General features: G+C 40.4%; 6 protein-coding genes across 14 annotated transcripts; 2 read left to right on the top strand and 4 right to left on the bottom strand.

The window, feature by feature from the left end:
• Positions 1-22: 22 nt before the first annotated feature.
• LOC143897445 (uncharacterized) lies at positions 23-6,142 on the bottom strand. 2 transcript variants are annotated; one of them, XM_077406136.1, is made up of 8 exons: positions 5,879-6,142; positions 5,042-5,383; positions 4,776-4,851; positions 3,265-3,293; positions 1,469-1,602; positions 904-1,247; positions 511-780; positions 23-320 (listed from the first exon to the last, which is right to left on the bottom strand). In XM_077406136.1, the coding sequence occupies exons 1-8, from the start codon at positions 5,889-5,891 to the stop codon at positions 281-283; spliced, it is 1,248 nt and encodes a 415-aa protein (XP_077262262.1). In that variant the 5' UTR covers positions 5,892-6,142; the 3' UTR covers positions 23-280. The 2 variants fall into 2 exon arrangements, with proteins under 2 accessions (XP_077262262.1, XP_077262261.1); XM_077406135.1 differs by having other exon boundaries at positions 3,265-3,296; positions 5,879-6,141.
• A 1,295-nt stretch (positions 6,143-7,437) lies between these two features.
• Positions 7,438-10,267, top strand: LOC143897449 (chromobox protein homolog 5). Of its 2 annotated transcripts, none has more exons than XM_077406139.1 (4): positions 7,438-7,601; positions 8,248-8,365; positions 8,466-8,703; positions 8,868-10,267. In XM_077406139.1, the coding sequence occupies exons 2-4, from the start codon at positions 8,270-8,272 to the stop codon at positions 9,089-9,091; spliced, it is 558 nt and encodes a 185-aa protein (XP_077262265.1). In that variant the 5' UTR covers positions 7,438-7,601; positions 8,248-8,269; the 3' UTR covers positions 9,092-10,267. The 2 variants fall into 2 exon arrangements, with proteins under 2 accessions (XP_077262265.1, XP_077262266.1); XM_077406140.1 differs by lacking the exon at positions 7,438-7,601 and adding an exon at positions 7,821-8,069.
• Positions 10,126-13,720, bottom strand: Noc1 (Nucleolar complex protein 1). Its single transcript, XM_077406126.1, has 5 exons — positions 13,491-13,720; positions 12,201-13,331; positions 11,505-12,108; positions 11,017-11,433; positions 10,126-10,855 (listed from the first exon to the last, which is right to left on the bottom strand). Exons 2-5 carry the CDS (start codon positions 13,326-13,328, stop codon positions 10,284-10,286), a joined length of 2,721 nt encoding a protein of 906 aa, XP_077262252.1. The 5' UTR covers positions 13,329-13,331; positions 13,491-13,720; the 3' UTR covers positions 10,126-10,283.
• A 218-nt stretch (positions 13,721-13,938) lies between these two features.
• On the bottom strand, positions 13,939-17,743 carry Ifc (delta4-sphingolipid-FADS-like protein ifc). 5 transcript variants are annotated; one of them, XM_077406048.1, is made up of 7 exons: positions 17,067-17,743; positions 16,761-16,996; positions 16,004-16,180; positions 15,764-15,903; positions 15,457-15,670; positions 15,154-15,365; positions 13,939-15,075 (listed from the first exon to the last, which is right to left on the bottom strand). In XM_077406048.1, the coding sequence occupies exons 2-7, from the start codon at positions 16,840-16,842 to the stop codon at positions 14,935-14,937; spliced, it is 966 nt and encodes a 321-aa protein (XP_077262174.1). In that variant the 5' UTR covers positions 16,843-16,996; positions 17,067-17,743; the 3' UTR covers positions 13,939-14,934. The 5 variants fall into 5 exon arrangements, with proteins under 5 accessions (XP_077262174.1, XP_077262175.1, XP_077262173.1 ...); XM_077406049.1 differs by having other exon boundaries at positions 16,761-16,983; XM_077406047.1 differs by having other exon boundaries at positions 17,071-17,743.
• Positions 17,744-18,864: 1,121 nt separating this feature from the next.
• On the top strand, positions 18,865-20,365 carry L(1)10bb (BUD31-like protein). Its single transcript, XM_077405972.1, has 4 exons — positions 18,865-19,062; positions 19,233-19,355; positions 19,440-19,674; positions 19,869-20,365. Exons 1-3 carry the CDS (start codon positions 18,969-18,971, stop codon positions 19,655-19,657), a joined length of 435 nt encoding a protein of 144 aa, XP_077262098.1. The 5' UTR covers positions 18,865-18,968; the 3' UTR covers positions 19,658-19,674; positions 19,869-20,365.
• Positions 19,676-24,313, bottom strand: LOC143897353 (cytokine receptor-like factor 3). 3 transcript variants are annotated; one of them, XM_077405962.1, is made up of 6 exons: positions 24,031-24,235; positions 21,339-21,745; positions 20,981-21,270; positions 20,491-20,903; positions 20,171-20,301; positions 19,676-20,103 (listed from the first exon to the last, which is right to left on the bottom strand). In XM_077405962.1, the coding sequence occupies exons 2-6, from the start codon at positions 21,741-21,743 to the stop codon at positions 19,768-19,770; spliced, it is 1,575 nt and encodes a 524-aa protein (XP_077262088.1). In that variant the 5' UTR covers positions 21,744-21,745; positions 24,031-24,235; the 3' UTR covers positions 19,676-19,767. The 3 variants fall into 3 exon arrangements, 2 of the variants coding, with proteins under 2 accessions (XP_077262088.1, XP_077262089.1); XM_077405963.1 differs by lacking the exon at positions 24,031-24,235 and adding an exon at positions 21,851-21,991; XR_013256901.1 differs by lacking the exons at positions 19,676-20,103; positions 20,171-20,301; positions 20,491-20,903; positions 20,981-21,270 and adding exons at positions 21,851-23,136; positions 23,287-23,566 and having other exon boundaries at positions 21,339-21,542; positions 21,617-21,745; positions 24,031-24,313.
• Between the last annotated feature and the right edge of the window lie 2 nt (positions 24,314-24,315).

Raw genomic sequence — 24,315 nt, 5'->3', positions numbered from 1 at the left:
GATTCGATCACATGTTCACACATTTGAAGTATCTTATCTATTGTCTATTTAGATATTTGACTTTATATACGAACGTAACATACATATGTGATGTGTAGTTCCAATGAATATAAAAAGATCTCGCGAAAAGAAAGGACAATAAGAAATACATGCCATATATAGAGTAAAGAATGATTTCTTTCACTCTGCGAAATGTACAAGCGCTGAAAGTGTGTACAATATGTGTACAAGTTGTTTAATGATGGCCGAATAACCATCGATATTTCTTAAGATCATGACATTAATATGGTCGCTGACGGTCACGGTCCCTATCGCCTCGACTGAAACAAAATGTGGAAATTGACACGTCGTTAATCGATGTTATTATTAATTCAAGTTTATATCTTTGTGTAAAAAAATACAATTGTCCGACTTTAACTTTTATATGCCGCCGACATATCGAAGAAAAGTAAAGAATAGTTCGCGAAGAGTTAATGATGACATGCAAGAAATATGAAGGATAGAACATACCCGCCGCCTCCTCTCATAGGACCGCCTCGTCCTCCACGGCCGCCCCGGTCTCCACCGCGGAAACCGCCGCCGCCTCTGCCACCTCTGTCACCTCCACGTCCGCCTCGATCGTTCCTGTAACCCCCTCGGCTTCCGCGGTCGCCACCTCGGCCACCACCCCCTCTGCCGCCACCGCCGCCATAACCGAGGCCTTCCGGTTTTGCGCTCTTACAGAGATTGCATTGGTCTCGCCATGCGAAATTTGTGTTACCGCAGTCGGGGTTGGGACATCTGTTTAAAGGCTCTTTTTAGTTGCTTTGCCACAATCATCTTCTAACAAGGTATTGCTTCGATAATAGTAAACACCAATATATAACAAGATATAAAAATATTATTTTCGCGTGAGGTAGTCACCTCCAGTCGCCTCCGCGGCCGCCACCGTCACGACGATCGTCGCCACCGCCTCCACGATGATGATCGTCACGATCGCCACCTCCGCCACGACTGCCAAAACTACCACCTCGGCCTCGGCCACCGCCGCCGCGACCGCCGCCCATGCGGTTACTCTGCCAGCTGCTTTTGTGCTGAGCCATTTGCACCTTTATCGTGCTGCCCTTGAAATCCTTGCCGTCAAACCAACTGATGGCCGACCGCGCGGCGTTTTGATCGTCATACGTGACCGTCGCTTCGCCCTTCGACTTCCCCGTGTTCTTGTCTTTGTACATCCAAATTTTTGGCTTGCCTGTGCGTTTGTCATTCTGGAAACATGAAGTTTTCATTGAGCATTTAAATGCAATTTAAATCTCATCGCCATTTTAGTACTTTATATTTAATTCCACGCTTGATTTCTTTTCTCCTCTTATTTCAGATAAAAGATCGTAGAATTGGACATTATATATATATATATATATATTAGAGCTCCAAATATAGATGTATGGGGTAAATACTGATCTATGTGTGTAAGTGAGAGAGCACGTACTTTAATAATGCCAATCGCGCCGAAATGCTGACAAATCTCTTCCTCGGAGATCGATGGATCCATACCAGATACAAAAATAGTATCCTCTTGCGTAACCATTCCCTCACCGCCACCGCTGTTACGGTCGTAGCCTCCTGCAATGGACAGAATGTCAGGATTCGTCGCACAGAAACGTAAAAGACAATTAAAAAAAAATCGCGTATCTACCGACCTTCGAGCTACTACTTTACTTCGTTCTAATCTAAAGGTATAAGGAAAGTGTTTCGTGCTGCGCACTCACCATATTTTCTGATTGCGTCGAAGTTTGGAAACACTGTCCGTATATCTCTCTCATTTCTCAGTAAAAATAATAAGAGTCGTTATATTCAAAATTATCGTACATACTTCCCGATGACGCAACGCGAGTTCTTAGTTAAGGAGTAATGGCCGTTTATTTCCGATGTTAGTTACCATACTTTTCTAATAGTCTCTACGATCTCGATTGCATGACTTCCTGCCGTTTTTTTTTTTTTAAACACGAGCGGAAGCGAAAAACGGACGACCAGTTTTCGCTCGGGTAAACGTTCTACTCGAGTTTACAATAGTAAAATATATATCAGCGAGAGCAAGAGATGTTTTTTTTTCTCTTGTAGCGTATATTACGGAGGCTTATAAAGTATATTTAATAACTAAAACGTGTAACACGTCTACGTATATCCTTATAACGTTATCACCCAGCATATTTAGCATAATTATTGCTACTCTCATTATGCGTGTTTTTTCCATTTCTTTTTTTTTTTTCACCGAGGTCTTAAAAGGAACGCACAATTATACTAACGACAACTTCTTGCTTAGGTACCCATTTTTCTGCATAATTTGAAGTTTTCCGTATTTCGAACGGCGTTACGTTTATTACAGTATACATCGCAATCTCCTCGTGTTACTTATAAAATGCAATGCATTAGTAGCGGTCTAATATTCCCATTAACACCTAACGATACATATAGAACACAGGGTTGCAGCTGAACATACAAAAGGGCTGCAACATTACTTCTTACCCTTGACATTTAATCACAGATCGGCAAGTAGCTCACCAGCTGCCTTTTATTTACTCTTTCCGCGCTCTTATGTTTATGTATTTGAAAATATATATTCGATACCATACCAAAATTTAATCACGACCATTGATATTGTGAAACTATGATATAACGGCTCTATTGCCACTATAATCCGCGAAATGAACGTAATGTTCATTCGCAATACCTTGTTTTTCATCCCTTTTAGGAACCTTTCAACTTTTTAAGGGACTTTCTCACTGAACGACGTCACCAAGGACACGTACAGTGCGGAAATCGGTTGGGTAATGATAATCTTACGGAACGTATAAAAAATATAATTTTGGAAGGTACACGGAGATGTCCTACTCTTATCTTATAAAAAATCTTGCTTTTGATGATAACACGGAAAAACGACATCCGTGCGTCAGATCGTTTCGTAGGATAAAAAAAGCAATTGGTGATCGTAAGTGCATTGGTCTCTTTTTTTTTCTTTTTTCAATGATACATCTACTCAGACAGAACGCGAGCGGTCTCGTATCATTCTCCTCCGTTTCTCGCTTTCAACGAGCGCCATGCGAATATCACGTCACGGAATGAATTGCCAGAGATATCGCACCGCTATTTACTGGCACCCTAACAATGTTGCATAGCAGCCCTTTCATATAACACCGAGTAACCGAGTATTTAAAGATCGTAAATAGTAGAGTGAAAGCTAGAATATTTAGCACCAGACTAGTACAAACAGTCTGGTGCATTTACCTTTGTTATAACCACCACGGCCACCGCCACTGCTAAAACACAGAAGCAGATATACCAATGAGTTGACTCATGGACAGACTGTGATCGATCGATCGATGCATGGCGAATCGTATGTATGCCGCTCGCCACCGTTCTTCTTGATTGATGTACCTATTTGTCTAAATGTCTGTACAGTCATACCACATCATGATTTACATTAGACCGTTTGTCCCGCCGTTAAATCACGTCCGTCAGTCTCGTTTAGCATGCAGAGAGATTAGAGCTTTATACAAATATGAGAAACGACGACAAACGATCGAATCGAGAGAGAGAGAGAGAGGGGGGAGGGAGAGGGAAAGAGGGAGGGAGGAAAGAGAGAGAGAGAGAAAGAGAGAGAGAGGGAAAGAGGGAGGAGGGGGAGAGGGAAAGCTAAAATTCGAGTGTTCGATCGATTCGACGTAACACGAGTCTCGAGGGAAAGACAAATCTCGATAAAAAGCATGCCTAGATTCTATTTGGACACGTATATATACACATATATTCCGTCGTTTTTCAAACAAAAAAGTAAGAGATTACTTGCATTGTGACTAAAGAACACTTTGCCGCGGAAAGAAATATTTGTTAAGCATTCGCTGCAACTCGCCATTGATTCCATTGCAGTTTAGGAATATAGAAATTTGCAAATTCATAGTATAATCGACGTACTTTGCCTTTCACTTTCGTTCGTGATAGAAAACAGAAATAGCAATATCTTCTGGAAAATACCTGTTTATAAGTAATACCAATGCTAGAAGCGACGATACGCACAGAAAAGCCATGTATCGCTTGAAGGCAAATTACATACGGAATAATACAATATACAGTCACAGTTCCACCTTTCTCTCGAAAACTTGGTTTTTTTTCCAATTTAAAAAGAATATGGCGCGTAACAACGGTCGGAGATAAAGGCAATATCTGTAATCTCTTACGATAGACTTTGAATACCTTAATTGTCTAATCGTATACGATATACCTAATGGAGATAATAATACAACAGTGGCCCCAGTGGCGACATCAATCGCTTTGCAGTCTTTATCGACTTAAGACCTTTGCATTTAGCTGCCACACAATATGTATATACGTCGTATACATGTATGTATGTATATATGTATGCATGTGCGTGCAGGTCTGTTAAGTGTTTGCTTATATTCCAGAAGCAGCGAATAGTGTCGACATTACAGCCTTTTTACGTCAATTGTCATATACTGTTTCTTTTACCTCTTTTTTACCTCAGTTATATCTGTCTGTTAAACCTGTAGGCATACTACAAACATATTAACGCCCGGTTGGGCATAACACCGATTCGCGATGATGATTCAACAAGTTTTTCCATTTACTGGCGTTAAGAACTTCATTGCATACCTTTGATTTTGCTTCGGCAAAGAACAATTACTGAATGCGGTGGCTGTTGATTTTAATTTAACCACACCGGAGTCCGTCGCTCCGGTTATCGCCTCATTATACATATTAAAAGTTCAGAAAATAAAACTTACTTGTAACCACCGCCAGAGCGATCTCCGTAACCGCCGCGGTCACCGTATCTACCGCTTCCACCGCCACCTCCTTGGCCTAAAATATGTACAGGATAAGTATAAAGTATGATCTGAGAGAGAGAAAGAGAGATGAAGAGAACAAAGAGAAATTATTTAAAATAGTTATTTAAAAACCAAGTTTTTGAGGTAACTGGAAGGTTACGGAAGAAAGACGAAGTATATAACGCTTAACAAAGAGAAAAGAAGAAAAGGACTAAGACATTAACCTCCGCTGTAAGAACCAGAGTTGCGATTATATCCTCCACTGCCACCCCCACTGTTTCCATAGCTTCCACCATAGTTATTACTGCTATCCCCACTGCTGCCACCTCCACCATAGCTGTTTTGACCACCGTAGCTGCCTTGATTCTGCGACGGATTGTAATCTTGACCACTGTTAGAACTGTAGTTGTAACTGCCATAGTTGGTATTGGCGTTTGGAGGTGGCTGACTATATTGATTGTAGCTACTTCCGCCGGTCGAAGGAGGTGGATATGACGTATCCTGACCAGTCGTAGGAGGTGGCTGGCTGTATTGATTGTACCCTTGTTGCTGGTAATTTGAATACTCTGTAAATTTTGATGTAAATATTGTAGCACGTGGCGTTGCTTTATCAAAATCTTCTGATATATCTGTTATAACCCACATATTGTTGCGCAAAATAACTTAATAAAAGACCATTAATGTCTGTACGACATGAATTTAGATAATTTTGCAGGAAAATGCACATATGTGTATTCAAATAAATGCACAAATGTGTAAATTCACGCGTTTGGAGGATAAACGGGGGACTCTCGCTCTTCGAGTTTGGAAAAATCTGGCAACTCCTCAGCCTATCGAAAATTTCAGCCCAGCCGCCCGGCGTACTCGGCTACTCGGCGCGCTCGACGCCTCCGACAATCGCCATTTTCGCTCGTGGTCGACGAGACATTTGATCGCGACGCTAGTCGGTTCCTCTCTTCCAACTCGGATGTATGACGCGCGTGGAAACGCCTCTTGGACTCGTCGCCATCAGGAGACGCTTCGCTCCGTAAATCGCGCGTGTAACTTGTTCGGATACTCACGGTTGTCCGTCATCGTGGCGCTCCTTTAGACGAACGACGAGGAGAAAGACCGCCGACGAGATGGGAAGACGATTCCGCTCTCGAACGCTTCGGCAAACAATCTGAACCGCGTGCCTTCCTTCTCGTCCTCTTCCTTCACGACTGCTCGTTGCTCGTCCCTCTCGGGACTCGTCTCGCTGTTTCCCTCGGACTGCGCGTTTCCCTCGCGAGCTCGCGAAAGGCGATCGGTAAAACGATATGGCTGTCTCGTGAACGGAAGCGGAAACGACTCGCCGGAAAACCCAAGCGGCATTTCGCTCTTCCGGCTGGCGTCGCCGTCCAATGGGAGGCATCGTTTCCGAGGGACTTTACGACAGCGATTGCGTAATTTTCCCCTATATGCGAGAAGCGAAAACTTTCCACAGCCATATACTACGGGTCCGTTCCGTTTCACGCATGATGCGCGCATGGTCTATAGTAAACGTTACGTATGCTATAGATAAATGCGCGCATATGCGTGAAACGGAACGGACCCTACGTTTGACTACGGATTGGGATTGAGATTGGATTGAAATTTGACCAATCAGAGCAAAGTTTACTAAACTTGAGATCAGTTTTCTCTGTTCTGATTGATTAAATTTCAATCTCAATCTCAATCTCAATCCCAATCTCTTTCTCTCTCTCTCTCTCTCTCTCTCTCTCTCTCTTTCTCTCTCTCTCTCTCTCTCTCTCTCTCTCTCTCTCTCTCTCTCTCTCTCTCTCTTTCTCTCTCCCCGTGAGTTTTATCAACCAAAAATAATAAATTAAAAATAATAATATATAAAAAGAGATTAGGGGGGGGGGGTCATGTGACTAATATATAATAAATAAAAGTAAATAGCGATGAAACTGAAGAAATTCTTACATTAAATTGCATATATCTTGCAACGAGATAAGTTAATAATCTACATTTACTACGTTTACGCGAGCGTGAAGGCCCGGACACATAGAAAAACTTAAGCAGTAAAACTCAAGCAGTAAGCAAATCAGCCAATCACAGTCAAGAACTTAAGGCACGGCCCTAAGGGCTTTGGCACATAGAAAAACTTAAGCAGTAAGAAATCAACGGTATGGATTCGCTACCGCTTAGGGCCGTGCCTTAAGTTCTTGACTGTGATTGGCTGATTTGCTTTACTGCTTGAGTTTTACTGCTTAAGTTTTTCTATGTGCCAAGGCCCGTAGCGAATCCATACCGTTGATTTCTTACTGCTTAAGTTTAACTGCTTAAGTTTTTTTATGTGCCAAGGCCCTTACTTCTCTACTTAACTTACGATAATTCCTTCGCGTAAACGCCGCGGGATTTTGTAGTAACTTACGATAATTTACTCCGCGTAAACGAGTGATATATCGTAAATTACTACAGAAGTAACGCTCGCGTAAAAGTAGTAATGATAGAAATGAACAGTAGAAAACAAAATTAAATTTGCATTTCGAATATTTTGATTAGAAACAACGGAGGAACAACAGTTTCCGCCTACGCAGAAAATTTCACGCCAAGTAGGTGAAGTAGGTAGGTTGGCCAGCCTGACATTTTTCGCGGCAAGCATCGCGTGCGGTTGTGGCGTGCCGGGCGTGCGGCGGCTCGTAGTTCGTAGTTCGCAGTGAGTCGCAGTCATTCGGAGAACTTCACGCAGCAAGAGAGAGAGAGAGAAGCGTGGCGTACAGGCGAAGGTGGTCGCTGTGCTCTTGGACGTTGAAACGACTGGTGAGTACTCGCACTCCGGAACCTGCTCTCGAGCTCGCGAACATCGGCGTCGTCGGCTCGCGAGTCCCGGGCAACGTCGCGACGCCTAAAAAAGAGAGGCAGCGGAGGTGGAGGAACACCGGCGATCGCGTCGTCGCCGACGCCGCCATCTTAGACCGAACCGCCGCGCCGAGTTGCGACCGATTTCGCGACAATTTTCACGCGATCACGCCGCGACTCGTCCTCGACGACTACCACGCTCGGGGGGTCTTTCTCGTCCGTCGATTGTCCCGGCTCGCGTCACGTTGCGCGATCGCGTCAACCTCGAAGCGATCGCGTCCGCGCGCCGCGTCGCACCGTATCGCTCCGCGTCGCGCCGCGCCGCGCCGGAGCTGGTCTGCGTCCCCCGCGCAATTCCTCCTTTCTGTTTTATTTACGACTTCGAGCGTGTGTGATTCGATGAAAGTCACATTCTTGCGCGAGAACCAGGTGACCGATGGTTCCTAGCTCTGACGTTTCCTACTCGATTCACCTCACTTTAGGCTGACACAAATTTAAGCTTTTTATTTTCCTTTGTTTTTTATATATCTCTGTCATTATATAAACGTTCTTCTAGTTTTTTTTATGAGTATTTACAGGGGGACTTATTTGGTTTTCACCTTTGCAGTATTTCCTTTGTGTGCACAACAATGAGCAAAGTTAAGGAGTCTCACGCGACCGACAATGAAGCGGAAGAGGAGTTCAGTGTGGAGAAGGTCTTGGACAGAAGAGTTGTAAAAGGAAAAGTACGTGAGATCCTACCGCACGATATCTCATAAGCGTTGATTGTTAAGGTGTGTTAGCTTAATTTAAAAAAAAAAAAAAAAAAATTGTTTTGGATTACAGGTGGAATATTTCTTAAAATGGAAAGGCTACTCAAACGACGAGAATACATGGGAACCAGAAGAGAATCTAGACTGCCCGGATCTGATCGCTCAATTCGAAGAGCAGCGAAAGAAAAAGGAGGCAGCTGCATCTGGCAAACGCTACGAGGAGAAGGAACAGAAGAAGCGAAAAAGTAATAACACCCCGACGCCCACTCAAGCTAAGAAAAAGGCAGCGGTGGAAGAAAAGAAGTTGGAAGGTAAAGGGAAGCATCGAAAATTTTTTCCCTTACATATTTTTCTCTTACAATTTTTTTTTTTCCAATATTTTTTATTTTTTAAAAAAGAATAAGCCCTCTCGCTCTAATGAAGCGAGCAAATATAGGATTTTTATCTATTTGCGAATACGCCTTTCGCTTTACAGGATTTGACAGAAATTTGGATCCCGAACGTATTATCGGCGCGACGGATTCCAGCGGCGAACTGATGTTCCTAATGAAATGGAAAGGAACGGATGACGCGGATCTGGTACCCGCGCGCATCGCTAACGAGAAGTGCCCACAGATCGTGATCAAATTTTACGAGGAGCGACTCACGTGGCACAGCCCGGCCCACGACGAAGAAAATACGAAACCTGACCCGGAGTAGCGCACAGCGTTCCTTCGTGATTTATTTTTATTATTACAAATTATTCCATAATTATCTTAGTTATTTACGAGTTTTCTAACTTTTTTGTAGAGGAAAAATAAACGTAAGATTTTTCGAAAGTTTAAAAGAAAGAAGAAAGCCACATTACTACACTACTCGTACACTTGTCACCACTGATCAATGATATATATTATATATCTATTTTCGAATAATAATTAGACACTTCACTGATGTGCGTTTTAAAATGTTACTTTTAATAGTAATAGTATCTTTATGAACTTGTATATTAATTAACGATATTTTTGTTTTTAAATAGCTACTTTGGTTTTTTTGTGTATACTAAATAGTCGTACAAAAAAAGTTAAAAATTGTTGCACCTATACGAACTACCTGTTTCTTTAACAGCGATCAACTATTCGAAAGATGCGCAATTTACGAACCTCAAAAGTTCAAATGAATGTATAAAGCATAAAATTATATAACATGTAATTAAATCAGTTTATTGGCAGGGAAGAAATTAAAAGAACGCAGAGAAAAATCATTTTTTTTTTTTTAATAAATGCTGGATTGGTTCCAGTCAATTAATACGAGACTGCTAATTCGATTGCAATTGCCTCTAAGCTTGTAAAACAGAAAAATGAATTTATAATTTGCAATAATAATGTAGATAAGTTTTCGCGAGTTAATTACTTTTTTTTCACACGTTCATGCCGTTAAATACACTATATCTGTAAACTGATAAAAATAAGTCATGAAGGAATCACAATTATCTGTTTGACATCGTCATTTCACTAATTTTATGTATTAAAAATTTGAAAATATAATTTGATATCTTTCGGGTTCACATTAAGGTACATATTGTTAGCTGAATCAACTTTGTATCAAAAGGAGAATTATCTCGAAAAATGTTTATATTAGACACAAACTGTTATGTGCAATGACGATGTATGAGCGAATTATAATGATTAACACATTCTTGCGTATTGTAACGATTAACAAATTCATGCATAAAAATCGCACGAGAAGACAAGTGCTTTTTATATAAATGCTGATGATTAAACGTTGTCCGTTTTAAACTACTTCACATTTGTTTATAGCATTGCCTTCGAATTAAAACGGAAATAAGACATTGGAAAAAGGTTTATTGTAAACAAAAATATAAAATTGTCTATGAAATGCGTTTATTGCATATTTATCGTTTGAATTTTTTAACCCGATTATTATCATGCGATTGAACAGACTTTCGCTTCTTCTTGCCAAATGATCCTTTCATTCGTTGATGTCGTTTCACTTCCCAATCTATTTGCTTAGCGCTAGCACCGTCGCTGCTGCTGAAAACATTACTACCGCCGTGCTTTCCCCTCGTTTTATTTTGCTCCTCCAACATCTCGGCGAACTTTTCTGCCGATACGAATATGTTGCTATCGATCCCTTTTTTCTTCCCTTTACTTTTTGGATCCTTCGCGTTTAGCTTTTTATTCAAACTCGAAATTAACTCGTCGTCTACATCCTCTTCGTTCTCGGAACCATTAAACTCCATGTCGCTCAGATCTTCATCTACGTCTGCAAGATCGATATCGCTTAGATCTTCGCCATCATCTACGTCTGCAAGATCAATATCGCTTAGATCTTGCGAGTCATTGTCATCCCCGACATCTTCATCAAGATCTTCCGATACGTCATCGGTGATATCGTCATCTTCAGATTGATCATCGTTATCTGCATCATCCTCATCCTCGTCGTCAGAATCCACATCTGTTTTGCCTGTTACAAATGTAATTAATGATAAGATATATCGTTCATAGTTTTTATAGATATATGAAACACTAAAGGAAGCTTGAGCCAAGATTACTTCGTTGCTTCCTTTTATAAATGAGCCAACAAAACACATTTTACATAAATCAAATCCAAAGATAACACATTACCTTTCTTCTTCCTAGGTAGGATGTCCGCCGCGATATCTAAATCGCCAAAATCTTGGCTGCCGCCCATACGATCCAACATATCATTGAACTCTTCGCTATTAACGCTGTCTAAATCGTCATCATCTTCGTCTTCTTTCTTGGTACGTTTCTTGATTTCGTCCTTCTGCTTCAAATATCGGTATAAAAATAACTCGTCTACCGGTATTCGTTCCTCCCTCTCGTCGAGATACGCCGCGCTATCGACCGGAAGGGCTCGTATCCCCTTAGGCGTGTATCCAGCGCGTTGCGCCAAAGGATCGTTCTTTTTTTGCACCTTCTTGTCCTCCAGCTTCTTCGGATTCTTAAAGACGTACCGGTCCAAGAATCGAATCAACGTCAGATCTTCCAAAGGATCGCCTGTGTACTCAATCGACTTCCCTACGAATAAATTTATAAATATTATACCGAATAATAGTGAAGGATATATGATGAGTTTAAAGTTTTATTACCTTGAATAATCTGATTCGCAAATAAAGCGACACTCGGATGGAAATGCCTGGATAACGCTTCAAGTTCGGTGTTGAGCCCTTTCGCTGCCCCCGCATACAGGGGATTTCGACAAAAGGGATCATACGACTTTATATTTTGTGCCTCGATTTTTACGTCGGTCTCTTTCTTCACGTCAGGCTTCGTTTCTGACGCGGTATCCTCGCCAACGGTGACGTTCGATAACATAATGGAGCTTTCATTTTCTATTACACGAACGTCCTCTGTATCCGATGAGCTATCGTCTACTTCGCATACATCATTTTCAACTTTAATAGCCTTGTGTGACTCGAGCAACATATGTTTTAGATCTTGGCGGCTTTGAAGAATTTTGGAGACAATGTACAACATGGCACACGCCATATTCGCAGGAAAGTAGAACGCAATTTGCAAGATTCTTTTGATAAAAGCATATGAACGTAGCACGCTTTGATCTTTCTGAAGAACTCGATACAATAAATTGAGGAACACTGCATGTTTATTCGCTACTCCTATTTGCCGATCGAATAGCTTTCTGTAAAAGGCTGAATAAAATCGGTTCGCCTGAGACTCGTCTTTGCCCGTTATCTGAAAACCATGAAACACAATTGCTTTTTAGTACAAACTAGAAACGAATAAATCTTCAGTGCAGCAGCAAATGCTATTCCGTAGCTACTTACTTGATGCAACAAGCTAAGTGCATTGAGAGAGACATTAAACGATCCAAGATGTACCACTTTGTAGATAGAATCGACGTGTTCATTTAATATCTTCGAGTCCACTTTGGCGAAAGGATACGCTCTATTAACACCCATTAGAATCGCTGCCATCATTCTAGTGTCGGGTTCGCCTTTCTTCAAGCACGCTTTGAAAAACGCAAAGTACACTTCTATCAGTGTACCGGCTATCTCCTCGTCATTTCTATCCAGGACATATTGCGCCAGCAGGCATATAGCGTAATACTGAGTACGCTGGCCCACGTTTTTTCTAAATAGCAGTTTCTCGACTTCGCGCAAGATTACAAGCTTCATGTTCGGATGCTCGTGCAATAACTTATTGATGCAAAATACAGCTTTGGACCCAACCTTACTGCTCGGATCTCCAATTTTATTCACAAGTAACTCCAGCAACTTGTGTTCCTGCTCGGCGTTGCCTATCAACAGATCCGCCATCGCGGATATGGCCTTCTCACGATTTGTATCTACCGTATCGGAGGCCACCGCGGACAAATTCAGAACAAAACGCTCATATTGCTCGCGTAGCTGGTCCTCGAAGTACCAGTGCGCCAACAATCTATTTCTAGCGGCGTTCGTCTTGACGACGAAATCTGATCCATTCCCCATGTTGAGCCTGTCCAAATTCTGTTCTTCTAATTTCAATAATCTGAACTTAGGGTGCAACAGATCGGCCAAAAAGAGCTCTTTCAACGACACAATGATCATGCCGCATTGATTGTGCTTGGCGCCTCGCACTTGGGACACCAAAGATACCAGACGGCCGAGATTATACTTTGGATTATCTTGCACCAGCACTATACTGGCTGCTATCTTATCCGAGGTGGTGCCCCGTTGCAATGCCGTTTTCAACCACTTGGTCTCTGAGTCGTGCGATCTAGATTGTTTCAGCTGAAAGGCAGCGGTTTCTGCATCCAGATACTTCTTTCCTTCATCTCTCAGATGCAAAACGTCGGCTTCGGACTTGGAGTGCTTGCAAGGTCCTTCTGCCTTCTGATATTCCTCGTACCACTTCTGTTTAATACCAGTGGCGGCTTCGCCAGTGGCAAAATTATCATCGAATCCTCTCTTCATCTTCTAAAAAAAAATTCACTACACTAAAATGATTTTCAGAACAATAATAAATATGTGCATTCAAGTAACGTGACGCAGTGTTCTAATATACGTTGTAAAATAACACACTTGCAATTATTATAACTGATATAAAATATAAAATAACGTGGACCAAATACTTACGTTATTAACCTCAAAATCATTGGTAAATCTCTTGTGATAAAGACTCTTTTTGTTCAGATCACTTACTTAAACGTGTTTAATGTAAATATATTCTGCGCACAAATCACAGTCTGTTTATGCACGTATTTAAATATCTAATTTTTCATTTGTATTTTACTCAAATCCTAACCTTGCAACCTTGCTCTTTAAAAATCATGCGAGAACGTGGGCAAATTTTTAACGCCATCTAACATCTTTTAATGAAATTATGGATTAAAATACCGGAAGTAGTCAGATGTAATTACAGGCGTGACAGAAACCGCGCCAAGTTTCAACCCATAGGCTGAAACAATCTTATACAATCTTATTATACAATCTTGCACTTTTATGCTGTGCATATTTATTATAAAACAAGCATACAAACTTTTGGCATAAATTGAGATAAAGACATGAAAATTATTTGACATAATTCTTAGGAGTGCTATACATTTTATTTCAATGTTCTTATATTTATTGGAAAATACAGTTATTTGACGAACAGTCTGTGCAGTCATATTAATTTGCATCTCATTAAAGCGATATATATATACAATTTTCTATTATCTATTATGTGGCGTATACCATCACGCATTTCCAAGTAGATTTTGAGTTTTCGATAACAATGTTATCTACCAGAGTCGCTTTATTATACATAAAAGTTATAGAGTAATAGAGTATATACTCTTGCATCACAGATATATTTTATTTTGCAAGACACGCAGTGTTTTTGACTAACGCGAGTTATAAATCGTTCCAGGAGCGATTAAAACCAATTTTTATGACACACGTTTACTTGGAAGTTTATTTGGGAATGAGTGTACAGTCACATTGCAATAGGACTGTAACCAGTATTAATCGCTCTCGAAAATCCGATTAAAAACCCAATTTCGTCGAAAAAGCTGATAATTATAAAGTGAACGATCACAATTAAATACAAGACAAAAACAGTAATCGATTTGAATCAGAAGTCAAGATCACTCACACAATACAGAATTGAAGATAAATTTATGTTTTCTATAAATTATGATAGGTAAATTATGTTTTGTTTCACCTTTTCTACTTGATTGAGCAGTGTTAAAACAATACTCGTATTACGTGACATGAGTATTTAATCGAAAGTTGTTGTATGTGCGGTATGACTAGATTTAAAAAAAGAGCTTTTATTATAAAAACAGCTTAATAGAAACATTGAAAAATTGCTTGCCCATAGATTAATACTACGTCTAAATTTTTCCCTGAATTTACATTACATTACAGGCAAATATGCTTACGTGCCTATCTCGGCATGTGACACATTCCGTTTGACCCCAAAACATAGCAAACTTTTTAATTGCTATAAACGTGTAATTCTGCCATATGCAGACACTTAGCGACGTATAAATCTTATGTGATATTCTTAGAAAGGCTTCTAAGAAGTTTAAGCAGTCTATTGATCTAATCCTCGATGCCTTCTCTTCGTCCTTGCATACGGCCCGATTTCAGGATCCATCACGAAATCGTACAGAACGGAAACCCATGAATTGTGCTGCGGCAAATCATCGTAAAATTCTGCGGCTATACGTTTTACCTACATAAGATAGTTGAAATGACAAGTAACAAGTTACATGGTATAATAATCGGACGGACGTAGTGATTTTTTACATACTTCTGGTAATCTCGAACCAGGCACCGCAGGAAAGTCATGGTGTTCGTTGTGATATCCAACATTGAAAGTGATGAAATTTAGAGGACCGTAATAACTATATGTTTCAAATCCTTTACTGTACATATAATGTTCCGATATAAAATGTCCTGCCACGGGATGCAGTCCCATTGCCATAAAAGAGCCAATGAGCAAATAAAACAGTACTTTACCACCTGAAAATCACATTTTTTTTATCAATAATCGAGATTCACAATTTATATTATTAACATAAACTTTGAATTCTTTACAAATTCTGAAACTTACCGAAAAAATACCATACGCAGGCGTCAAACGTCAATTGTATAACTAAATTTATGTATTCTAGAAGAGTTGGTACTTTTGGGTACGTTACAAGAGGGCGGAACGCATAAAATAACGGTTGTAGCATTATCCAACAGAATTTGCCAAAAGTTGTACAAAACAGTTTAGCCTCTAATAATGTCGGTAAATCCGTATCTAATTTTTCATCTCCCTGATACTGAAAACGCAACAAATATACCTCGTAAAATATTGATTGAAAATATATTACATCGCTAGATAACGCAAGTCAATTTTTCATCATTTCTCTCACCCGATGGTGCTCGAGATGATATTTTTTAAAACTGACAGATACTGGAAGTCCTAATGGCAGATTTGCAAAAAAGCCAAATAGTCGATTAGCCATAGGCCTGGCATGTCCAAAGGCAAGATTATGAGCTATCTCGTGTATCGCTGCAAAGCAAGAAGTAACATAAATTAGCGTAATATGTTTAAACATGCGCATAATGTTTGACAAACTGTGGCTTTATTGTATTAATAAATGTATGCATACCAAGCATAAGAGAGTGGTTTATCACGCCTCCGAAGCAATATGCTAATAGCAAGAGTTTCGGATAACTCAAATCTTTGACGATAAAGAACGACAGGAACTGTACCAATACCATCCCAGTGACAACCCATTTGAAATTTGGATCGTACCCAAACAACTGTTTGATTTGTGGATACTTTTCTGGAATAGAAAATATTAATTGTAACAAACACTTCAAAAATAATAAGTACAAACAAGCTGCTTCATTAAAATAACATCTTAATATTACATAACTTTACTGTAGAATTTATAAAATTTGATAACACACGAAAAACAATGCAGCAAAATACATTTATTTCTCGAAATAATCTCGCTTCAATTAAATATATTTGTTGAGCTTTCCTTGTCATATATTTTAACACAAATTTGTATATCAATTCTCGGTACATATAGCATTAGACTCATTGGAGACTAAATCGGAGTACAATCTTGAAAATGACATTTTGAGCAACAATAGAGATTGAAGATGCTGCATCTACTCCAATTACTCCAATTAATATATCGCGGTACTGCTTTCATACCACATCCAAAATATTACTCGGCCACAAAGACATTCGACCAGAATTTTCTCGGGATAGGCGTGGTTGTACGCGTATGCTCCATTTAGCTCCTAATTTGGCTTTAGCAATTAACGAGCCTCGTATCCCGAGAGAGCAGAGCAACCAAATTTTTACACCCTAAATATAATCATTAAATATTTTTTCCCGCGATATTGTCATACCCAAAATTATTTTACGGCGCGTGGCGTGCGGCTCTTCCGTGTAGACCCACTCGAAGTCCGTCCTCGAGACCCGCTGGCCCATCTTTTTCGTTTCCGATTTCCGTACAAAAGGCAGATGAGATCAATCCCGGCGATGGCCCAGACTGCCCAGAGCTGAATGGGATCGTCGGTGACGATCAAGGCAAGAAGTAGACGTGCGATACGCAGTACGCAGATATGTACGCTACATGCACACCCTTGAATTTACGATTTCGTCACATTATCTGATGATATTGCCGGGCGCCGGCCTTTGCCTTTTTTTCTTACTTGCCGTTATACAGAGTATCCTGCTATCACCGGATATCGCGTTCTGCAGATCACGCCGGTCACGCGTTTTGCGTCGAGTAAATATGGAGTCGAGTGCCTTGAATCAATTTACGAAATAAGTTGCGAATAAACAAATTTGCGGATTTTTGGAAAATTTATTTGAAAAGTCAACTCGCGTTCACAACTTAATTATTGTTGAACTATAAACATTTGTAGTTTTAAATTAATTTTTTGCCGAAATAAATTTGGGAGTCGGAAAAACCGTCAAACAGCCGAAGCTAATTGCTCGATCGTCAATGAATTTTGTGATATGTTATTTTCCCTTTTTCTCGATATTTGCTTTAACAAGTCCAAGCTCGAAATATCGTTCGGCGATTTTGGAGCATTCGGTATGTGAAACTGATGTAATCTATAATTCGGCATATGTGACAATCGTGTGACATCATCGTACATATGTATGTGCAACGTGGAGATAAATACTAATGAAACATTTATCGCCACGCATACTACGTTTACGCGCGAGCGCGAGCGTTACTTCTGTAGTAACGCTCGCGTAAACGTAGTAATAGTTGCGCAAATACATGCATCCACTTCTTCAAATCGCGCGCACAGATAAAGAAAAAAAATTGCGCGATAATAATTCCTGTAAACAGTAAACAACTCCACCCGCAATCCCGGGAAAGCGTTGTCTCTCTCTTCCCTTTCACTCCTTTCGAGATAATCGAGAACAATTTAAGAGAGAGCCAGCACTATCCTTCATTGGCCGCGTTCAGGAAACACAACTGTTGAGTGAGCGCTCATTATGATTGGTTTTTACACTTATAGCGTTTTTTCTTGGCTGCACTATCGCCCTGCACTGCCCTGCACTACCCAATAGCGTTGCACTAATGTTGCACTAGTGTTGCACTAGTGGGCAATAGTGCAGCCAAGAAAAAACGAAGATCCGGAGTAGAACCAAAGGTAAGAACCAATCATATTAAAGAATCACTGACCGCGGCGCTCACTCAACAGTTGTGGTTCCTGAATGCGGCCATTATCGCTAGACGATGGGATATGGGATCGACTTTAGCATTTCCGGAATCTCGCAAAAGCGGGAGATTGATTGGCGCCGGCGGATTGCGCGTTATTCCCTAGCAAACATTAAGGCTGAGTTTCCAATGAGCGCGTCACGCGTCGCGTCGTCACAAGTTAACCAATCAAAACATCCCATTTCATTAGGCTGAGTTTCCAATGAGCGCGTCACGCGTCGCGTCGTCCGAGTTGAACCAATCAAAACATCCCATTTCGATTCCGTCACAAGAATGTAATGAAATGGGATGTTTTGATTGGTTAACTTGTGACGACGCGACGCGTGACGCGCTCAGTGGAAACTCAGCCTTACATTCTTGTGACGGGATCGAAAGGGGATGTTTTGATTGGTTCAACTCGGACGACGCGACGCGTGACGCGCTCAGTGGAAACTCAGCCTAATTGTTTACGGATAATTTCGTGGAGATGAAATAATTAATTGGCGAATAAAACTTAGGCCCAGTTCAACAGTGGCCAGTTAGCTTAACTAGTAGTTAACTCTCACTCTCCGTCTTTATCTAACCTTTGAGTTAAAAAGAGACAGAAAGTAAGAGTTAACTACTAGTTAAGCTAACTGGCCACTGTTGAACTGGGCCTTAATTGTAGAAAGAAAGATCGGACAGGGATAACGAATTATACAGTTGGAAATTTAGCAAGCAATTCTGCCGGTTGAATTAATTGCAGGATCAGAAACGCGCAGAAAGTGCAAGACAATTAAGTGTAGTCAGTGTAGCTACAAGGAACAGACCGAACAGACGTATTTTGGATAGCGTACCGCAATTGTTTGACGAAACTCTTCGAAGTGTAATAGTATTTATTCAGCAAAAGTAAACCATGCCGAAAGTACGACGAAGCAAGAAACCGCCGCCCGATGGTTGGGAACTGATCGAGCCGACTCTGGAGGAATTGGAGCAAAAGATGCGCGAAGGTGAGTGTTTGCTCCTCGCGAGGTTAGAGATTAGCTGCTTCGGTTTAACTTACGTTTTATCTCTCTTTAATTCTCAAAACTAGAAAAAGAGATAAAAAGTAAATCAAATCGAGATTAAAGTTATATCTACGTTGGTGGAAATGGACATTGAAGTTTTTTTTTTTTTACAGCCGAGACGGAGCCTCACGAGGGCAAAAGAAAACAGGAGTCCTTGTGGCCGATATTTAAAATCCATCATCACAAATCTCGATACATATACGACTTGTTCTACAGAAGAAAGGCGATCAGTCGCGGTAGGTCGTCGTGCCGTTGCAAAAGACGCGCCTAAAAAGATTTTAAGAGATTACGTCTGATCTTGCGTTTTTCACTTGTTGCAGAATTGTACGATTACTGCCTGAACGAAAATATCGCTGACAAAAACTTGATCGCCAAGTGGAAGAAGGTCGGCTACGAGAACTTGTGCTGCCTGCGCTGCATTCAGACGAGGGATACAAATTTCGGCACAAACTGCATCTGCAGAGTGCCGAAGGGCAAGCTCGAGGAAGGCCGGATAGTGGAGTGCATACATTGCGGTTGCCGAGGATGCTCGGGTTGAGTGCGACGCTCCCCTGTGTAAGGCACTTACACTCTTTATTGCCGCAAAATTACATTGTGCATCTTGTTTTGTACAAAAAAAAAAATTTAATTTGCGCGTATCTCGCATCTTTATTCGATCGTCAGGCGCCACTTTTCACGCCCAGTAAATCTAGCGGCAAGATAAAGCGGCGTTTTCACCCGCCAGTCGTACGTGACGCATTTGTTTTCAGACTCGATGTTCACCCGCAACACGTGAGCATTTTTCCGGAGGGCAGAGATCACGATGACCGCACCGAGACGCATCCTCGGCAGGCGCATCAGTTTCTCGTCGCCGTCCATGAAGATTTTGCCTTGCGGCGTGATCATCAGCGAGGCTGCTCTTTTCAAAGTGTCGTGACTACCTTGCGGGTCGTAAACTAACGCGATGCCCTCGTCATCGTTCCCTTCTGGTGAAACTTCTAAAAACTGTATAATAGGTAAAATTAAAGCGTAGACGAAAAAGTGTAAATAAAATCATATTGCATATAATTACCTTGAATTCAATTATGTAATTCACATCGAATTGAGGACCTTGCGAGAACAGCGTACTTACGGTATCCGTAACTTTTGCAGCAACTTTACCGTTATTAGTGATCACGTAATCCTTGTTATCAAGTTCCCAGCCTGTAATCATTGTAAGTGATTTTTTTTATGACTGCCACATTAAAATCTCACACGAAACATAAAACGTTTTTAAAGTATTCTTTTTCCCGTCCAAAAATCCACCGTGTTAGGCCTAATTTATTAAGATATCAAATTTAGAAAAGCTTTATTCTTAATAACAAAGAGATCGGTCGCTTTTCCTATACGTACTATAAGGCGGTATAAAAGTCCGTGTGATGTGATGTACACTCCTTGCGACGTTGTCCGCTTGTATTCTAACTCTGAGCGTAACTTGTCGATCAACAGGTATATTTCTGATAAAGCAAGAAGTCTCGGGTCCTCTGTACACCGTCTCGAACTTGCTTGACGCCGGGTCGAGAATCTCCCCGTTAGCTTTCTCCACGACAAACGTCTGTTCTTCGGCGAAGTACTCCGGATTGGTTACGTGCCATTTAACGTATAATCCCGCCGGTCTCTCCTCAATGTTTATTATCTGAACGGGCACCGTGCGAGAGATGCAGCCAAGTTTCGATATCTGCTCCATAATCTCTTCCTTGTACGAGTTCAATGGACGATCGAAATTTATATTCGGAAGCTCCTCTGAATACGGCACCGCCGGGATTCTTAAAAGTTATAATTTAAAACTTTTAGTCTCTAAGAGATAATCTCTCCGTAATCTTTATATTATTATCGCTCTCACCTGCCTATATCATTACTCGCAGAAATTATCTTTCCAAATCCATTCGCGCTATATCGATGCGGATGCCGTAGAATATCCTCGCTCATCGATATGATATTCTGCGCATTTTGCACCTGTGCCTCCAGCTCCCTTCTACAAGCCCTCAACGGTATCAGACTCTCGTGTTTATGAATTTCTGTCTCCAGTATCAGCTGTTCGCGTCTCTTATTGATCTCGTGGCACACGTCATCTAACAAAGATTGAAACGTCCCGTCTATATCTTTTAACGTTCTCGTCATACTATTTTCTATCTGACAAAACAATTTTCTCGTGTTAATGTAATCACCAAGTATAAAAATAAGCAGCGATTTTAATTTACCTGCTGATCAGCATTGTCGAGATCTTTCAATTGACAATCCAGTTTTGCTATGTACTCCTGTGTAGATTCTACAATGCTTTTGATATTGTCTGTCACGTTCTGTGGCAATACTTCTCCTTTTTGTGCGAAAGTATCTTCTGCATCAGGATGTGATACGTTTGTGCCCCGATTTTTGTCCACATTTCGTTCATATTGGTTTATTTTCTTTAATGCATACATTAATCGCATCAGAAGTTCTCCTCTCTTCGTTCTTTCATTACCGTTATCGGAACTCTTACTAGAAATATTTGGCGTTAATGGTTTTGTCACGTATTTGTGCAATAATTCGTCATAATCGTCGATTTGCTCCAACTCCAATTTATCGGACGGTTTTTGTTTGGTCAGCGCTTCTAAAATTTGTTCCATATCTGAAAAGATAATAGATTTGGATTAATATAAATAATTATTGGTAACATTCAAATATATAATATAAATTTTAATATTTTACAGATTAAATTTTGTTTATTAATTACAGATATTGTTTAATTAAATTGTGCCAGGAATATTTTGCATAGCAATCATTAGGGTCAGCTTGAATTTCTTTCTCAGCAAACGTTTGGGTCTGCTGATTGTTCAATATCAGGTATTTCCTCGATCTTCCTTCTGGATATCTCACATAATCATGCAGTTTAGCGTGATCTGTTTCATTACTGCCGATTTCAGCTTCATTCCCGTTATAATTCTTACTCGGCGTTAGCAACATGCCGCTCCAATAATCTGGATCGTTGTAATCGTGCAAAGACGCTTGCGTACTAATCCCTATAATTTGCCAGGAATATTTAATGCTGCACATTTTGTATGCAGGCTTATTATTCTCCATATTATTTAACAAGTCTTGCAATAAGGTGCGCGATGTCTGTGTGCCTGTTCCAATAACTTGCCAGGAATATTTTATTTTACAGTCATAAGGTCTTCTGCCATTTCTCTCGGCAATTTTCATTTCAGCGTTGTCAGGTTCTTTTCTTTGAGAAGGAGTGCGTGTGTGTGGCATCCAATTATCTATTTCCCATGAATATTTGATGTTACCCGCGGTCTTGCCTTCATCCCACGTATGACTCTTTATTGCATTTCTCTCCTCAATAAGATTGTTATTGTCATCCTGAATTTTGGCTAAACTGCTGCAATTGTAGGCAGAAGACCAGTTTGTGTTAGTAGATTTTAAATGAGATTGTGCAAACTGTGGGAAGTCATTTCCTGGCAGATCGTCATTTTCATAATGTAAAACATTTATTTCATATTCGCTGTTACTGGGATGCAAATGATTTGACGCTTTACTAGATATCGACTTCGCCTTGTTTGCAATATTTGCAAACGTTTTCTTATTTTCGATCTTGAAACTTGACGATGTTGACACCGTGGAGACGGTGTCTGCAATATCGTAGAACGATTGACTTGATAGTGACACAACCGGTTTGCTCATGATACTACTGATTGGCGTTTCTATCTTTGGCAAAAGTGCAAATATATCCTCGTGTCTCGTCTGGCTTTCCCTCATCTGCGACAGATCGCACTTCCTTGATAATTTTATAGATCTTGAACTTGCTTTGTGCAAATTCTTTTCATCTGCGGACGGTTCGGATTGCGCGAGCACTGTATTGGGAAATTGTAACGTATCATTTCTCTCCTTGCAGGATAATCTCTTCGATTGGTACGAATTTTGCGAAATACTAATTTTCTCGATGCTTGGAGACTCGCTCTTTCCAAAAGTAGTATACTTTGCGCTTTGATCCTTGTCTTTCCAGCGATCAGTTCTTTTTACCTAAGAAGTTCCAAGCTTCAGATGTAGAAAAACTAACACTTTAAACAAGATTTTTAATAATTTTTCGAGATCGCGTTTAAAAGTATGTAATATGAAAAAGAAAAGGGGAAAGAGAGAGTAATCTTTTGGAATACAGAGATTTTGATTGACCTCGAGTGAGTTTCCCAAGGGATCGTATAATGTACGCAAGGGTGCCTCTGAGAACGGCAATGCAGGATTATTTATGCAGTTTTGCGCTCTCAGAATCTGTCGCTGTCGAAAAGTCCTGTTCTCTGAGAAGGTAGCGTCGCAGCTCTGCTTAAAGGGCACAGGTTTCACAATGGGAATCATTACATTCCTGGTGTGCAATATTACATCTGGCATCCTTCTCTTCTGTGGATTTTTTAGGCGTCTGCCTTTTATCGGAGCTGAGTCTCCCATGTTAGGGCTTCTACAGTAAAATATATCGTACATCAAAGAGCGTGTCTCTTAAATACATAAATACTGTTTCAATACATGCATCTTTCACAGTTATAACCTATAAATTCATTTCAGTGTGTTGACGGATTAATACTAATATATAGAATCGAAGCAGATTACTTTTACTATTTACTATATGTATCTGCAAACGTGAATTCATATGTACAATACGAAATAAAGCACATCTATATATTATATATATACAAAATATCCAATTTGAAATTTATTTAACAACGAACTTTATTACATCCAAATTATATTATAAAAATGAACAATATATCGTGTTAAACGACGATTGATTATGATAACGGAATTTTATAAAGTATATATCTCTGAAAAATGTGTAAATGATTCATCGGAGATAAGAAAGGGATCAAGGAAAAAAATATATGTCAGTAGTCAGTACGCATATATACAATCTCGATATATACTCACAGAACGTTGGAAATTAACCGAGATAATTAAAACCGGAAATCTGGCAAGGATGGGCGATACACGGGAGAAATTTGGAGAGTGATGATTTTGCCGAAAAGATTATGACATTTGAAACGCACGGGTTAATCGCGGATCTCTACGGGCGGTGCATCTTGTCGCGCTGGGTCTAAATATAACCAAGCCAGGCGTGATATCACGCATAGGCCATAGGCATGAAATAGACAATTACCACGCAACCGTAAATCCCAGCCGCGTAATATTTAAACGTGCTACAGATTTACCGTA

The sequence above is a fragment of the Temnothorax americanus genome, unplaced genomic scaffold (assembly GCF_048541705.1).
Source record: "Temnothorax americanus isolate GAGA-0224 unplaced genomic scaffold, ASM4854170v1 Scaffold20, whole genome shotgun sequence".
Lineage (NCBI taxonomy): Eukaryota > Metazoa > Arthropoda > Insecta > Hymenoptera > Formicidae > Temnothorax > Temnothorax americanus.
Note: the sequence above shows the minus strand (reverse complement) of the source record. Positions and strands in the feature narration are given on the sequence as shown.

Bases quoted from the DNA above. Each gene is read 5' to 3' on its own strand.
- Ifc (XM_077406046.1), bottom strand. From the start codon at position 16,842: ATGGGCCAGCGGGTCTCGAGGACGGACTTCGAGTGGGTCTACACGGAA. The intron at 15,366-15,456 runs GTAAGTTTCAGA...TGTGATTTTCAG, and splicing joins CTGCGTATGGTATTTTTTCG to GTGGTAAAGTACTGTTTTAT. The intron at 15,076-15,153 runs GTATGTAAAAAA...TATCTTATGTAG, and splicing joins CTGGTTCGAGATTACCAGAA to GTAAAACGTATAGCCGCAGA.
- Noc1 (XM_077406126.1), bottom strand. From the start codon at position 13,328: ATGAAGAGAGGATTCGATGATAATTTTGCCACTGGCGAAGCCGCCACT. The intron at 11,434-11,504 runs GTAATAAAACTT...ATTTATTCGTAG, and splicing joins TGCGAATCAGATTATTCAAG to GGAAGTCGATTGAGTACACA. The intron at 10,856-11,016 runs GTAATGTGTTAT...CATTTGTAACAG, and splicing joins CCTACCTAGGAAGAAGAAAG to GCAAAACAGATGTGGATTCT.
- LOC143897445 (XM_077406135.1), bottom strand. The intron at 3,297-4,775 runs GTAAGTTTTATT...TCTGTGTTTTAG, and splicing joins CGCTCTGGCGGTGGTTACAA to CAGTGGCGGTGGCCGTGGTG. The intron at 781-903 runs GTGACTACCTCA...GCCTTTAAACAG, and splicing joins GGCCGCGGAGGCGACTGGAG to ATGTCCCAACCCCGACTGCG.
- LOC143897449 (XM_077406139.1), top strand. From the start codon at position 8,270: ATGAGCAAAGTTAAGGAGTCTCACGCGACCGACAATGAAGCGGAAGAG. The intron at 8,366-8,465 runs GTACGTGAGATC...TTTGGATTACAG, and splicing joins GAAGAGTTGTAAAAGGAAAA to GTGGAATATTTCTTAAAATG. The intron at 8,704-8,867 runs GTAAAGGGAAGC...TTCGCTTTACAG, and splicing joins GGAAGAAAAGAAGTTGGAAG to GATTTGACAGAAATTTGGAT.
- LOC143897353 (XM_077405962.1), bottom strand. From the start codon at position 21,743: ATGGAACAAATTTTAGAAGCGCTGACCAAACAAAAACCGTCCGATAAA. The intron at 20,904-20,980 runs GTGAGAGCGATA...ATAACTTTTAAG, and splicing joins GCGAGTAATGATATAGGCAG to AATCCCGGCGGTGCCGTATT. The intron at 20,302-20,490 runs GTACGTATAGGA...CAATGATTACAG, and splicing joins GACTTTTATACCGCCTTATA to GCTGGGAACTTGATAACAAG.